The following is a 14,800-nucleotide window of genomic DNA, read 5'->3' as shown; positions in this document are numbered from 1 at the left end:
TTATTTCATTCCATTTACGAGTTGTCAATTTATTCTTTGTCTTTTGTTTTGAGCGCTCCTGTCAATGTTGTGTAAGGATGCGCACCTGATTACGCATTTAGAAGTAGGCCGAGCTACCGAACCTGTGACCTGTGCGCAAATGTAGGTCTATAAATGTGCCCATTTGGGGATGTCTAATAGTATTTCTGATTGAATAAAAGCTGCAATATGTAACTTTTGGGGTGGCATGACCAAATTCATATAGAAATATGTGTTATAGATCTGTCATTCTCATTGCAAGCAAGTCTAAGAAACAGTAGATCTGTTTTATGTGGGCTATTTCTATATTTCCAGGTCTTAAGTTTAGTTTTTGCATCTTTTACTTTAAGTTTTGTACACCAGCTTCAAACAGCTGAAAATACAATGTTAATTTTTGATTTTCTTTCTTCTGGTTTGGCTCTCAGGCTCCCTAAAATAATTTGCGTATCCTCCTAAATTAATCAAACAGTGTGCTTAAAGCATAACAACAAGCTCAGTACATATAGTTGATTTTATTACACCACAGGCACGCAGTGTGTCTACACATTTGAACATTTCCACCAATCGATTGGTCAAAAGACGACGACTCTCGGTCTGACATTTTATTTCGTCAGGGACAACACTAATGAATACATCCTTAACATAATTCAAAACAAAGCATACAAAGACAAAACCATCCCAAACCACAGAGCACACCTCCCATAACATGTACTTACTGAATCCAACCATTCTATCAGGCACTTTAAAGTCTTCTGTCATGACAGCCCTAAATGACAAAAGGGTGGGGTGAAAAGAGACAAAATATATCAAATAGAAAGGCCAGCAGATGTCAAATTATTACATTCCATCACTCCATTCAACAATGTGAACTACACTGAACAAAAATATAAATGCAACATCTAAAGTGCTGGTCCCATGTTTCATTAAATAAAAAATGCCTTTAAATGTTCCATACGCACAAAAAAAACAAATTTCTCTAAAATGTGCACAAATTTGCTTACCTCCCTGTTAGTTAACATTTCTCCTTTGCCAAGATAATCCATCCACCTGACAGGTGTGGCATATCTAGATTCTGATTAAACATCACGGTCATTACACAGGTGCAACTTGTGCTGGGGACAATAAAAGGCTAAAATGTGCAGTTGTCACAACACAATGCCACAGATGTCATGTTGAGGGAGCGTGCAATTGGCATGCTGACTGAAGGAATGTCCTCCAGAGTTGTTGCCAGATAATTAAATGTTAATTTCTCTACCATAAGCCGCCTCCAACATCGTTTTATAGAATTTGGCACTGCATCCAACCGGCATCAACCACAGACTATGTGTATGGAGTCATGTGGGCGAGCGGTTTACTGATGTGAACAGAGTGACCCATGGTGGCGGTGGTGTTATGGCATGGGCAGGCATAAGCTCCGGACAATGAACACAATTGCATTTAATTGATGGCAATTTGAATACACAGAAATACCGTGACGAGATCCTGAGGCCCATTGTGAGGCCCATTTCTTTTTAAGGTATCTGTGACTAACAGATGCATATCTGTATTCCCAGTCATGTGAAATCCATAGATTAGGGCCGAATGAATGTATTCCCAGTCATGTGAAATCCATAGATTAGGGCCGAATGATTTTATTATGAACTATTATATGAACTGTAAAATCTTTGAAATTGTTGCATGTTGCGTTTATATTTTTGTTCAGTATCTATAATACTTAAGACTTACTATATTTTCAAACAAAACAGTGATGCTGAGCACCAATCATTATCTGGTCTCAGTACTTCAGTGCTATCCCACTGGGGATCCAAAGTTATGTCTTTGGGTTGGACAGTAAGCTAAAATGACGTGGAGGAGGGGGAATCATCTCACAGATTTCTCAATCAATACCTATTTAGTATGTCAATACAGCGGGTAAATTGGTGCTGGCTACAGGCTTACCTTTGATGTACCATGGCTCCCAGCTGGTTACCTACTGTGAGGGAAATAGACAAGAGCCAACCAGGGATGGGACCAGAGCCAGATGGAGATGCAGTGGAGAGAGAAAAAGATTAGAAGTATTAACTGCATCCTGCACCTGTGCCAAAGAGCCCAATTGCAGGAGTTATGCGCCTGGGCAGAGGGTGAAAATTATGAGATGGATCTGTCAATATTGTTTTTATATCAGACACACAGCTGGATGGCGAAGTAAAGTGTGTGTGCAATACACCACCCCACTAGGAGATGAGCCTATGACAGGTATAAAGTTGGGTATGCTAGCTAAGCTAACCCCCTCCCAGTTAATAGCATATTAGACATGCCTCCCTCTGGCCAGAACCCAAAGCTAGGGGATGAAGCTTGGGACGGCACCGAGTCCAGCTATTCCTTCAACATTAACAAACCAGAGACAATTATAGGCTACAATAGGCCGAAAACAACTGACGGAGAGGCCGAGAGGGCTCATCCGAAATGCAGCGTATCATTTAACAGCTCAGATGAGTAAAGGATACACTACCCCACTACTTTTTATGATGACTATTAGCCAAAGTAAAAAAATAGAGTCTTAAGTCTAATTGAAATGCCCATTAGTTGAATGAATCCAATAATAAAATTGCAAGCAGCAATGAACAGGGTTCACAGGATGACAGAAAGGACAAGATCAGATGGATAACAAAGCAAGCACTATCATGTGGGATAGTAGATCTTCCTTATTTGCAATCAGTAAAGTTTAGTCTAGTGCTGTAGGTTGATTATCTTTGAATGCAGCAGGTAATCATTCTTAAAGGGATACTTTGGGATTTTGGCAATGAGGCCCTTTACCTACTTCCCCAGTCAGATGAACTCGTGGATACCTTTTGTATGTCTCTCTGTGTCCAGTATAAAGGAAGGTAGAGGTAGTTTCGCAAGCCAATGCTAATTAGAGAGTTAGCACAAATGCTAGTTTGCAAATAGTATCCATGAGTTAATCTGACTGTGGGGAAGCAGATAAAGGGCCTCATTGCCAAAATCCCAAAGTATCCCTTAACGTGTTCACTTAATGTATTGAGTTTATATACCAGTTTCCCAAGTGGCACTGCGGTCTAAGGCACTGCATCTCAATGCTAGAGGCGTCACTACAGACCCTGGTTTGATTCCAGGGTGTATTACAACCAGACGTGATTGGGAGTACCATAGGGCAGCGCTGTCAACGTAAATAAGAATTTGTTCTTAACTGACTTTCCTAGTTAAATAAAACTTTAAAAAGTTGATAGGCCAGAGTGAAGTGAATTTAAAGTGGTTTATTAAAATGGACACATTAATCTGATTTGCCAATAACTCAGCCATCTTTTGACCAATCATTTAGCTTTTCTCAAACTAAATTAAGACATGTACCATGGGCCTACATTCCATTTATACCTATTGTTCATGAGAAGATGTGAAATATTTTTAGCATATGTGCTAATACGCCGCTACTGGTATAGCGTGGCCATCTTTAAACGCATAAACTTTCGTTTCTCAAACTCTTTAGGGGCTGTTGTGATGAGTCCGAAGACCAAATTCGGAGTGAATTTGACTTTTAGTCCATTTTATTTGACCAATCTTGAGTTATTTGACCATGTAAAGAAAAAAAAAAAAAAAGATTTCAGATAATAACAATAGGTATCAGCTTCGTTTAGCCTGATGAGACAAAATTATTCCGCTGCTCTGTTGTTCGCTACATACTTTAGTCAGACTGCCATCATTGAAGTCGTTTGTGGTGATGAAGGGCATTGTACAAAACAAAGTCCCCAGCGATTGGATCATCTCTAACCAATCAAAGTATCAAAGCCAATGATGAATTTTCAAACCGCTGTGTTTTTGCTCTGGGCCAACCCATCGGTTTCTGGACCAATCAGATGGTCCCAAATGTGTATGCATTCGGTGAAGAGTCGGGGAGGTACTCAGATCCAGACTCATTGCAGAGAAGACACTAAAGTCAATGGGTGTGGAGAAGCATCGAGTCTGGGTAGCCAGGCAAAGCATCGCTGTGAATCTCTAATAATATAACTGCAATTTACATTTACGTCATTTAGCAGACACTCTTATCCAGAGTAGCAGTGAGTGCATACATTTTTATACTAGTCCCCCGTGGGAATCGAACCCACAACCGTGGCGTTGCAAGTGCCATGCTCTACCAACTGAGCTACACGGGACTACAGTAACATCTAACTCTGAATTTACAAACAGACAGTCTGTCAACGTTCTGAATTTACGAACAACCCAGAGCACACTAACACACTGGAGGCAATTTATGGACGCGCCCTTAGTTGTCTATCAAATGTACACTGCTCAAAAAAATAAAGGGAACACTTAAACAACACAATGTAACGCCAAGTCATTCACACTTCTGTGAAATCAAACTGTGAAATCAAACTGTCCACTTAGGAAGCAAAACTGATTGACAATAAATTTCACATGCTGTTATGCAAATAGTATAGACAACAGGTGGAAATTATAGGCAATTAGCAAGACACCCCCAATAAAGGAGTTGTTCTGCAGGTGGTGACCACAGACCACTTCTCAGTTCCTATGCTTCCTGGCTGATGTTTTGGTCACTTTTGAATGCTGGTGGTGCTTTCACTCTAGTGGTAGCATGAGACGGAGTCTACAACCCACAAAAGTGGCTCAGGTAGTGCAGCTCATCCAGGATGACACATCAATGCGAGCTGTGGCAAGAAGGTTTGCTGTGTCTGTCAGCGTAGTGTCCATAGTATGGAGGCGCTACCAGGAGACACCGCCACCTCCGCCTTTGTGCAAGGAGGAGCAGGAGGAGCACTGCCAGAGCCCTGCAAAATGACCTCCAGCAGGCCACAAATGTGCATGTGTCTGCTCAAACGGTCAGAAACAGACTCCATGAGGGTGGTATGAGGGCCCGACGTCCACAGGTGGGGGTTGTGCTTACAGCCCAACACCGTGCAATACGTTTGGCATTTGCCAGAGAACACCAAGATTGGCAGATTCGCCACTGGCGCCCTGTGCTCTTCACAGATGAAAGCAGGTTCACACTGAGCACATGTGACAGACGTGACAGAGTCTGGAGACGCCGTGGAGAACGTTCTGCTGCCTGCAACGGTTTGGCGGTGGGTCAGTCATGGTTGTGGGTGGCATTTCTTTGGGGGGGCCGCACAGCCCTCCATGTGCTCGCCAGAGGTAGCTTGACTGCCATTAGGTACCGAGATGAGATCCTCAGACCCCTTGTGAGACCATATGCTGGTGCGGTTGGCCCTGGGTTCCTCCTAATGCAAGACAATGCTAGACCTCATGTGGCTGGAGTGTGTCAGCAGTTCCTGCAAGAGGAAGGCATTGATGCTATGGACTGGCCCACCCGTTCCCCAGACCTGAATCCAATTGAGCACATCTGGGACATCCTGTCTCGCTCCATCCACCAACGCCACGTTGCACCACAGACTGTCCAGAAGTTGGCGGATGCTTTAGTCCAGGTCTGGAAGGAGATCCCTCAGGAGACCATCCGCCACCTCATCAGGAGCATGCCCAGGCGTTGTAGGGAGGTCATACAGGCACGGAGGCCACACACACTACTGAGCCTCATTTTGACTTGTTATAAGGACATTACATCAAAGTTGGATCAGGCTGTAGTGTGGTTTTCCACTTTAATTTTGAGTGTGACTCCAAATCCAGACCTCCATGGGTTGATTTATTTAATTTCCATTGATAATTTTTGTGTGATTTTGTTGTCAGCACATTCAACTAAGTAAAGAAAAAAGTATTTAATAAGAATATTTCATTCATTCAGATCTAGGGTGTGTTATTTTTTTTATTGTGTTCCCTTTATTTTTTTGAGCATTGTATTATCGAATAGATATTTGAAAAACTCCTTGAGGATTGATTATAAAAAACGTTTGCCATGTTTCTGTCGATATTATGGATATAATTTGGAATTTTTGTCTACGTTGTCGTGACCGCTATTTCCGGTGGATTCCTGGGCATAACGCATCAAACTAACGGAGGTATTTGGATATAAAAAATATATTTATTGAACAAAAGGAACATTTGCTGTCTAACTGAGAGTCTCGTGAGTGAAAACATCCGAGGATCAATCAAAGGTAAACGATTGCTTTTCTGATTTTTGTGACCAAGTTACCTGCCGCTAGGTGTACATAATGTTTTTCTAGTATATCGATAAACTTACACAAACGCTTGTATTGTTTTCGCTGTAAAGCATAATTTCAAAATCTAATACGACCGGGTGATTAATAAAAGGCTAAGCTGTGTTTCGCTATATTTCACTTGTGATTTCATGAATATTAATATTTTCTGGTAAGATTATTTGACCGTTGCGCTATGCTATTTAGCGTAGTTGATGACAATTATCCCGGATTCAGGAATGGTGGTTCCAAGAGGTTATTAAGGAAGGAAGAAGCCACTGCTCCAAAACCACCATAAAAAAGCCAAGACTACGGTTTGCAACTGCACATGGGGACAAAGATCGTACTTTTTGGAGAAATGTCCTCTGGTCTGATGAAACAAAAATAGAAGTGTTTGACCATAATGACCATTGTTATATTTGGAGGGAAAAGGAGGAGGATTGCAAGCTGAAGAACACCATCCCAACCATGAAGCACGGGGGTGGCAGCATCATGTTGTGGGGGTGCTTTGCTGCAGGAGGGACTGGTGCACTTCACAAAATAGATGGCATCATGAGGAGGGAAAATTAGGTGGATATATTGAGGCAACATCTCAAAACATCAGTCAGGAAGTTAAAGCTGGTCGCAAATGGGTCTTCCAAATGGACAATGACCTCGAGCATACTTCCAAAGTTGTGGCAAAATGGCTTAAGGACAACAATGTCAAGGTATTGGAGTGGCCATCACAAAGCTCTGACCTCAATCCCATTGAAAGTTTTTGGGCAGAACTGAAAAGGCTTTTGCGAGCAAGGAGGCCTACAAACCTGAAGCCTGTCAGGAGGAATGGGACAAAATACACCCAACTTATTGTGGGAAGCATGTGGAAGGCTACCCACAACGTTTGACCCAAGTTAAACATTTTAAAGGCAATGCTACCAAATACTAATTGAGTGTATGTAAACTTCTGACCCACTGGGAATGTGAAGAAATAAAACTGTATGATTTGGTCACACCTAATGCCTTTTCTTTCTCATGGGTTTGTTTTGAGTTGTCAGCCTAATGACGGCTCATTTCAATGGCAGCTTTTTGGACTTCATATTGAGGGTTAAATGCAACAGATTCCAAATGCCACACTTGAAATCAACTCTAGACACTTTATCTGCTTACTTGCAAATTGCCTAATGAGGGGATAAAACACACCTGGCCATGGAACAGCTGTGCGGCCAATTTCCAATTACTTTTGGTCCCTTAGAAAGGGGGGACCACATGTAAAAAGTCCTGTAATTCCTACACCGTCCACCCGATTTGGATGTAAAAACCAACAAAATTATTCATCATTTAATTTCAACTCCAATATGCTGTGGTAGACAGCTAAAAGAAACATTTGGTCAATGCCCAAATATTTATGGACATGACTGCATATTTCAGATAATTCAAAGTATCTACCCTTTGCCTTGACAGCTTTGCACACACAACCAGGTTCACTCTGCTGTCTAACTAATCCCAAACCATCTCAATTGGGTTGAGGTCGGGTGATTGTGGAGACCAGGTCATCTGATGCAGCACTCCATCACTCTCCTTGTTGGTCAAATAGCCCTTACACAGCCTGGAGGTGTGTTTTCGGTCATTGTCCTGTTGAAAAACAATGATAGTCCCACTAAGTGCAAACCAGATGGGATGGTGTATCGCTACAGGATGCTGTGGTAGCCATGCTGGTGTGCCTTGAATTTTAAATAAATCACAGACAGTGTCACCAGCAAAGCACCCCCACACCTCCTCCTCCATGCTTCCCGGTGGGAACCAGAAATGCGGAGATCATCCGTTCACCTAATCTGCATCTCACAAAGACATGGCGATTGGAACCAAAAATCTCAAATTTGGACTCATCAGACCAACGGACTGATTTCCACCGGTCTAATGTCCATTGCTTGTGTTTCTTGGCCCAAGCAAGCCTATTCTCCTTATTGGTGCCCCTTAGTAGTTGTTTCTTTGCAGCAATTCGAGCATGAAGGCCTGATTCACACAGTCTCCTCTGAACAGTTGATGTCGAGATGTATCTGTTACTTGTACTCTGTGAAGCATTTGAGCTGAAATTTCTGAGGCTGGTAACTAACTTATCCTTTGCAGCAAAGGTAAGTCTGGGTCTTTTCCTGTGGCAGTCATCATGAGAGCAAGTTTCATCATAGCACTTGATGGTTTTTGCGACTGCATTTGAGAAACTTTAGAAGTTCTTGAAAGTTCTTGACTGACCTTCATGTCTTAAAGTAATGATGGACTGTCGTTTCTCTTTGCTTATTTGAGCCGTTCTTCTCATAATATAACTTGGTCTTTTACCAGACAGCCCTATCGTCTGTATACCAGCCCTACCTTGTCACAACACAACTGACTGGCTAAAACGCATTAAGGAAATAAATTCCACAAACTAACTTAACAAGGCACACCTGTTAATTGAAATGCATTCCAGGTGAGTACCTCATGAAGCTGGATGAGAGAATTCCAAGTGTGCAAAGCTGTCATCAAGGCAAAGGGTGGCTACTTTAAAGAATCTCAAATATATTTTCATTTGTAAAACACTTTATTGGTTACTACATGATTGCATATAAGTTATTTCATAGTTTTGATGGTTTCACTATTAATCTGCAATGTAAAAAATAAAGAAAAACCCTGGAATGAGAAGGTGTGTCCAAACCTTTAACTAGCACTGTAAGTTGAAACAGAACTCAAAATAATTCTAAAGTAGAATAAAAACATTTTAAACTGAGGTAAACCTTAACACTTGGACATGAACATTTCTGATCCAAAATTTTGAAAGCTTTTACTATTGGCTTTTATGGTATGTGTTTAGAAAATTGTTACGATAACCGACAAAACGTTCATGAACTCGTTTGGAGGTAAGAAGATTAAAACATTGTGAAAACCATAGGAAACTATCCTTTTAAATCGTCGGCGGGAGAGAAATGGAGGTTACCTCCATCTTCCACCGAACGCTTCTGGCCCCCATAGCCATACATGGAGGGGTCTACAATCTGCTCATTCCCCATCTTTGCTGCCATCTGAAAGGTGAGGAAAAATAATAATAATTACTTCACAGGTTTTCTATACAACAGTTAATCCATTCATTATATCATTACACGTAAATGGCTAATTGCATTAAGTTTTCCCAAATTGCTAGTGCTATGAATGACCACATTACATTTAGTCACATACGGGCGCAATTAGGGTTAAATTGATATTTCAGGATTTTGGCAATGTACCTTTATCTAATTCCCCCAGAGTCAGATGAACTCATGGATATCATTTTTATTACTCTGTGTCTAGTATGAAGTTAGAGGTAGTTTTGCGATCAAATGCAAACTAGTAGATACCCATAGACTTCCAGATATTGCTCTAATGCTAGTTAGCATTTGTTCTTGAAACTACCTCTAATTTCCTTCTTACTAGACACTTTTTATTTCGACCAATCGATTATATAGACACATCTATTGTGTTTTAATCAAATAAAGTATATGCACTGAGCTTGTCTGATGGTTTAAGCGCACTGTTTGATGAAATAATAGAAGCACAAGCATTTCGCAACCTTCACATCCAGCTTCTCTTTTGTGGGGAAAACCCCATTATGATTGGCTGGGCCTGGCTCCCCAGTGGGTGGACTTTGCTCCTAAGCGTGTGTGTGGGGGTGGGGCTACGCCCTCCCAGCCGGCCCAAGGCTGCGCCCCTGCCCAGTCATGTGAAATCCATAGATATGGGTATCATTTATTTATTTCAATTGACTGACTTTCTATGAACTGTAACTCAGGTAAAATCTTTGAAGTTGTTGCATGTTGTGTTCATAATTCTGTTCAGTATAATTTGACCGTTTAGAACAATGTAAACACTAAACAAATAAGCGTACAAGAGAGTCTGTTGTAACTTTTTTGTTAAGCCTTTATTACAGCAAAGACTCAAAGCAGTTGCATTCATTCTTGAATGCAATTTCCAAAATAGAATGGTTTATTTATTGCAGGCCAGTCAAGTTCATCCACACCGATCTTGACAAACCATTTCTGTATGGACCTCGCTTTGTGCACATGGGCATTGTCATACATCTGTTACCTCAAAGTTACCAAAAATGTAATTGTATGCTGTAGGTAGCTTCCCTTCAACTGGAACTAAGGGGCCTAACCGAACCATGAACAACAGCCCCAGCCCATTCATTATACCTCCTCCACCAAATTTTACAGTTGGCAATATGCATTCGGGCAGGTAGCGTTCTCCTGGCATCCGCCAAACCCAGATTCACCCGTCGGACTGCCAGATGGTTTATCACTCCAGAGAACACGTTTCCACTGCTCTGGAATACAATGGCGGTGGGCATTACGCCACTCCAGCCGATGCTTGGCATTGGCCATGTAGTGTAGCAACATGGTCTAGGAAAAGACGGCAACTGAACAGCGCACTGATGTGTTTCAGAACCGTGAACAGCGACCACTATCCAACGCAGGAGAAAGTGCATTTGTTCTGAAATAATATAATTGTTATTAGCGATGCACCATTCTTCTTAGGTAAAATAACCATTAACAACTTCAGCAGCACGTCTTACAGTGGACTGTGCCATCCCCACAGCCTCCACAACGTATTAGTCCACTCAGACAGGCACAAATCACACAGGTGTTTTAGAAGAAACAAAAATGATAGACATAAAAATGATATCCACGACTTCTCCTGACTCTAGGGACGTAGATAAAGGGTCTCGTTGACAAAATCCCAAAATATGCCTGTATGTGCCTTTGCTCAAGGGCACATCGACATATTTTTCACTTAGTTGGCTTTGGGATTCAAAACAGCGACCCTTTGGTTGCTGGTCTTATGCTCTTAACCGCTAGGCTACCTGCCGCCCCAGGGTAGCCTAGTGGTCTTATGCTCTTAACCGCTAGGCTACCTACCTGCCTGCCCCAGGGTAGCCTAGTGGTCTTATGCTCATAACCGCTAGGCTACCTGCCGCCCCAGGGTAGCCTAGTGGTCTTATGCTCTTAACCGCTAGTCTACCTACCGCCCCAGGGTAGCCTAGTGATCTTATGCTCTTAACCGCTAGGCTACCTGCCGCCCCAGGGTAGCCTAGTGGTCTTATGCTCTTAACCGCTAGGCTACCTGCCTCCCCACACGTCAAGCAAATCCAATATCTGTAGGTCAAAAGCGTCATGAGCGCTAGGGCCACCATCTGCTGAATAACAACACGCAGTTGACTCACCGGCAACTGAAATGTCTAAACCAGCGGTAACCAACAAATTTTTTTGCGAGGCACAGCTGAGCATAAATTTGAATTATTTGCTTTTTTATTTTACTGGACTGATGTTACCAGCTTCTGATGGTCATGGTGCTTTCAGGACAACTGGGAACTCGGGTAAGAAAAAAAATGGGGATCAAATCATAACTTCAGGTCAGAAAGTCTGAGCTCTAGATCTATGCCTGATTTTCCAAGTTGGATGACAGTTAAAAACAGTTTTTCCCAGTTGGATCTAGTCCCCCACCCCTGAACTTTGAGTTGCCAATGTATGCCGATGCAGTTGTACCATTCTCCTTCCAAATAAATTCTTGCCAACTCTTGAGATGATTTTGAATCTTTCAGCCAAGTTATCACCTCTCCATGAGTTTTGGTGCTAAAGTGCAAGTTTCTGTCAAACAATGTAATAGATGGGTCAATCAATCAAAACTAAATCATGTATATTTTGCACAAGGGAGCGCTGTAATATCAGATTTGGCCAGGATAGCCTGTCATAGTTAATAAGAACAAATTATTATTTACAAACTTGCCTAAGGTAAAAAGGTAAAAAAATTAATAAAAAAAAGTTATCCCTAACCTTTATGTAGCACAAAAAATAGCCACGTTAGTTATAGTAGTTAGCTAGTAAAAATGTGTTTTGCTTGTCCCGAAAAACACTTTGTTTTATAAGGTAAAATATATCATAGTACTGAATTAACCTACTCCCTAAACGGGTTCCTAACTAGACACCACCCGCTCCCCAAAGTGTATATCTGGTGCTTGCAAGTTACATAATGGAGCTACAAACTTTGACACTGTCTCAACAGGGGAGGGAGGGGCAACTGGATCAATGTTGTCTACCTACAACTGGGAAACAAAACGGATATCTGTTTAAAAACGAGTGGGTGGGTTTGGAGCCATCGACCACTTGTCACAGATTGTTATGGGTTTCAACCCCAGAACTTCAGTGACTGAACAACAGGTTGCATGTGGACACGTGTAGAAAACGTAGCTAGCTAGTTAGCTACCTAGCTGGATTAACGAAGTCACTTGAAGACATTAACACGGTTAACTACATAAAAACATTGTTTCCTGTCGTACCCTGTTGTATCCAAAAATGAACAAGCACGAGTATTCATTGCGAACTCGAAACTATTGTGGTTGTCAACTAGCTTAGCATGCTAGTTAGCCGGCTAGGTAACATTAGCTGTCTAGCTAGTGTGTTTTTCCATGAGCGCATAGCATAAAGTGGTGATGGGCGAGTTAAAATAAAAGTGTTTTCGTCGTTTAAAAGGCTTAGTTCAAAATCAATCGATTTCTTTGCGAGTGTTTATACTGTTATTACCTGTCGAGCCCGATGTAAAGCGTCGGCGAAGCCGTCAGCTTTCATTCCGGGCTGAGCCACGGAGGCCTGTCCCTGCACCAACTCCGCCATCATCATCATCATCCCCAGACTTCTCAGCTGTTGTTTGTACAATCCGCTTCCGCGTTCGGTCACGTGGAAAAGCACTGCACTGCAAGGTTGTTACCACAGCCACAAAGTCAAAAGGCTACATTAAAGACAGTACAGCATGAGTCTAAAACTGCTTCTCCAATAGAAATCCCAGATTACACTTGTAGGCGATGTCATGGCGCGACCTTGGGTAGCAAAATGTACGCGCAGTAACACGGAATGGGGTCTAACGTTTGTCTCACGCCGAATTGCGCATGTGCAGGCAGTCAAACCAGTAATGCCTTTGATATAGTTATTTTATACAAAAAAAACATCACTTTCACGAAGTTGTAGAAATAACATGTTCGACTACTGAAGACATTGTCTCGACTCTAGGCTGTGCCTTTAGAATTTGAGAAAATTAACAACTAAGGAAGAATGTTTCACATCTCTAACCCCAAACAACTGCTTGGTCTGACTTGCAAAGCGTTCCAGAAAGCCTCGAACCAGAGATTTCACCTGTTGAAAAACGTGAAGCATCCAGTTGGCGTTTCCACTCACTACCAAATATGGTGATGAGCGGAAGCCCAGTGGCCGGCAATGGGAGAAGATAGATTTTGACAGATATTCTGCAAATGTTCTTATCGATAAAGCATTTGATCTCCATTCAGTTCTCTATTTCCAAAACTACAATGAACAGGCAGAGTGGACTGAAGTTTGTAGACTTTACCCTTTCCCCCAAACAAATTATGGTGTTGTTTAGAAGGAGTACAAGAATGAAATGAGACATTGCACACACTTGCTTCACAGAGTAGGCATTCCCTAAATGAAATGTGCAAAAATTAGCTAGAATGTGCCAATAGGATCTTCCTAGCTCGTTCTTGTCTCTGCCCACCTCTTCGCTTCTTCTGCCTGGTATGATTAATTTGCTACCATTGGAAAGTAAAAGCTCTGAAGGAAATGGCACCGAAGGAGATGACCTCTGTTTTATGATCCCATAATCAATTGTGCTATTGTGTATGGTTTCTTTTGTGTTATTTGTAGCTTATTTTGTACATAATGTTTTTGCCACCTTGTCTTATGACCGAAAAGAGCTTCTTGATATCAGGGCGGCGATTACTCACCCTGTACTGGACTAGAGGAATTTTTCTTCTTCAACGAGTCGAATGGGAAGGATTTCCTCCAGACACCTGACAAGGCCCTCATCCCCGTCATTCGCAGGAGGAAAAGAGGAAGGTATCGTGGACGACGGTTCGGGTGCCTTGTAAGGTAATCTACCTTTATTATCGGTACTATTAGCCAATTTACAATCAATCGATAATAAAATAGATAAACTACGAGCACGTATAACCTACCAATGGGACATTGAAAACGATAATATATTATGGCTGGGCAATATGACGATATATATTGTGTGACGATAGAAAAACGTCTATCATTTCATATTATGCTCTATCGTTTATTTCGTTGTGTTGCAAATCACACTCTTTTTGGCAATATTTTTAGTAATTTGGACAACGCTTTGCGTTCATGTGGAAAGAAATTTGCAACACAAACAAACATGGAGGAGAGTGAACGACAAAGAGCACGGAGACACAGCGCTCGTACCTAAAAGAGGGGCTACTTTGGTCGCATGGACGTGGTTTGGGTATGAAAAGTCTGACACAGACCAGAAAACTGTCCTCTGCAAAATATGCTGCAGGCCGGTCCCGACAACATGCTCAAACACCACTAACCTCTTTTACCCCCTACGCAAGAATCATGTGAAACAGTACGGAGAAAGTCTACGGATGAGACTCCAAAAAGTACAGTTGAGTGCTCAAAACGACTCAGACGTTGCAAGAGGCTTTTGCCAGTGGCACACCATATGGATGTTATGTATGTGAGGGAGGTGAAGTCAGGTGCAGGAGAGCAGAGTAGAGTAAACAGGCGCACTTTTATTCCGTTCAACAATAGGCACAAAAAATGGACATAAACAGGAAGAGTATCGCTCGTGAACATACACCATAAATAATGAACAATTACACACAA

The 14,800-nt window shown here is 41.9% G+C and overlaps 1 protein-coding gene and 1 non-coding gene across 3 annotated transcripts in view; both read right to left on the bottom strand.

Moving 5' to 3' along the window:
* The window catches only part of LOC109883585 (far upstream element-binding protein 3), a 65,026-nt gene extending 51,983 nt beyond the window's left edge, over positions 1-13,043 (bottom strand). The window contains exons 1-4 of one of the 2 annotated variants that reach the window (XM_031806549.1): positions 12,683-13,043; positions 9,067-9,151; positions 1,957-1,990; positions 735-784 (exon numbers count right to left, since the gene is read on the bottom strand). In XM_031806549.1, coding sequence (XP_031662409.1) covers positions 735-784; positions 1,957-1,990; positions 9,067-9,151; positions 12,683-12,784 — 271 coding nt within the window. In that variant the 5' untranslated portion in view covers positions 12,785-13,043. The remainder of the gene's footprint in view (positions 1-734; positions 785-1,956; positions 1,991-9,066; positions 9,152-12,682) is intronic. The other variant, XM_020475616.2, reaches the window with a different exon arrangement.
* On the bottom strand, positions 4,094-4,167 carry trnaa-ugc (transfer RNA alanine (anticodon UGC)). Its single transcript has one exon. It is a non-coding gene; the product is annotated as a tRNA-Ala (tRNA).
* Positions 13,044-14,800: the final 1,757 nt, after the last annotated feature.

This window comes from Oncorhynchus kisutch, linkage group LG27, assembly GCF_002021735.2.
Source record: "Oncorhynchus kisutch isolate 150728-3 linkage group LG27, Okis_V2, whole genome shotgun sequence".
Taxonomy (NCBI): Eukaryota; Metazoa; Chordata; class Actinopteri; order Salmoniformes; family Salmonidae; genus Oncorhynchus; species Oncorhynchus kisutch.
This window is presented reverse-complemented; position numbering and strand designations above follow the sequence as displayed.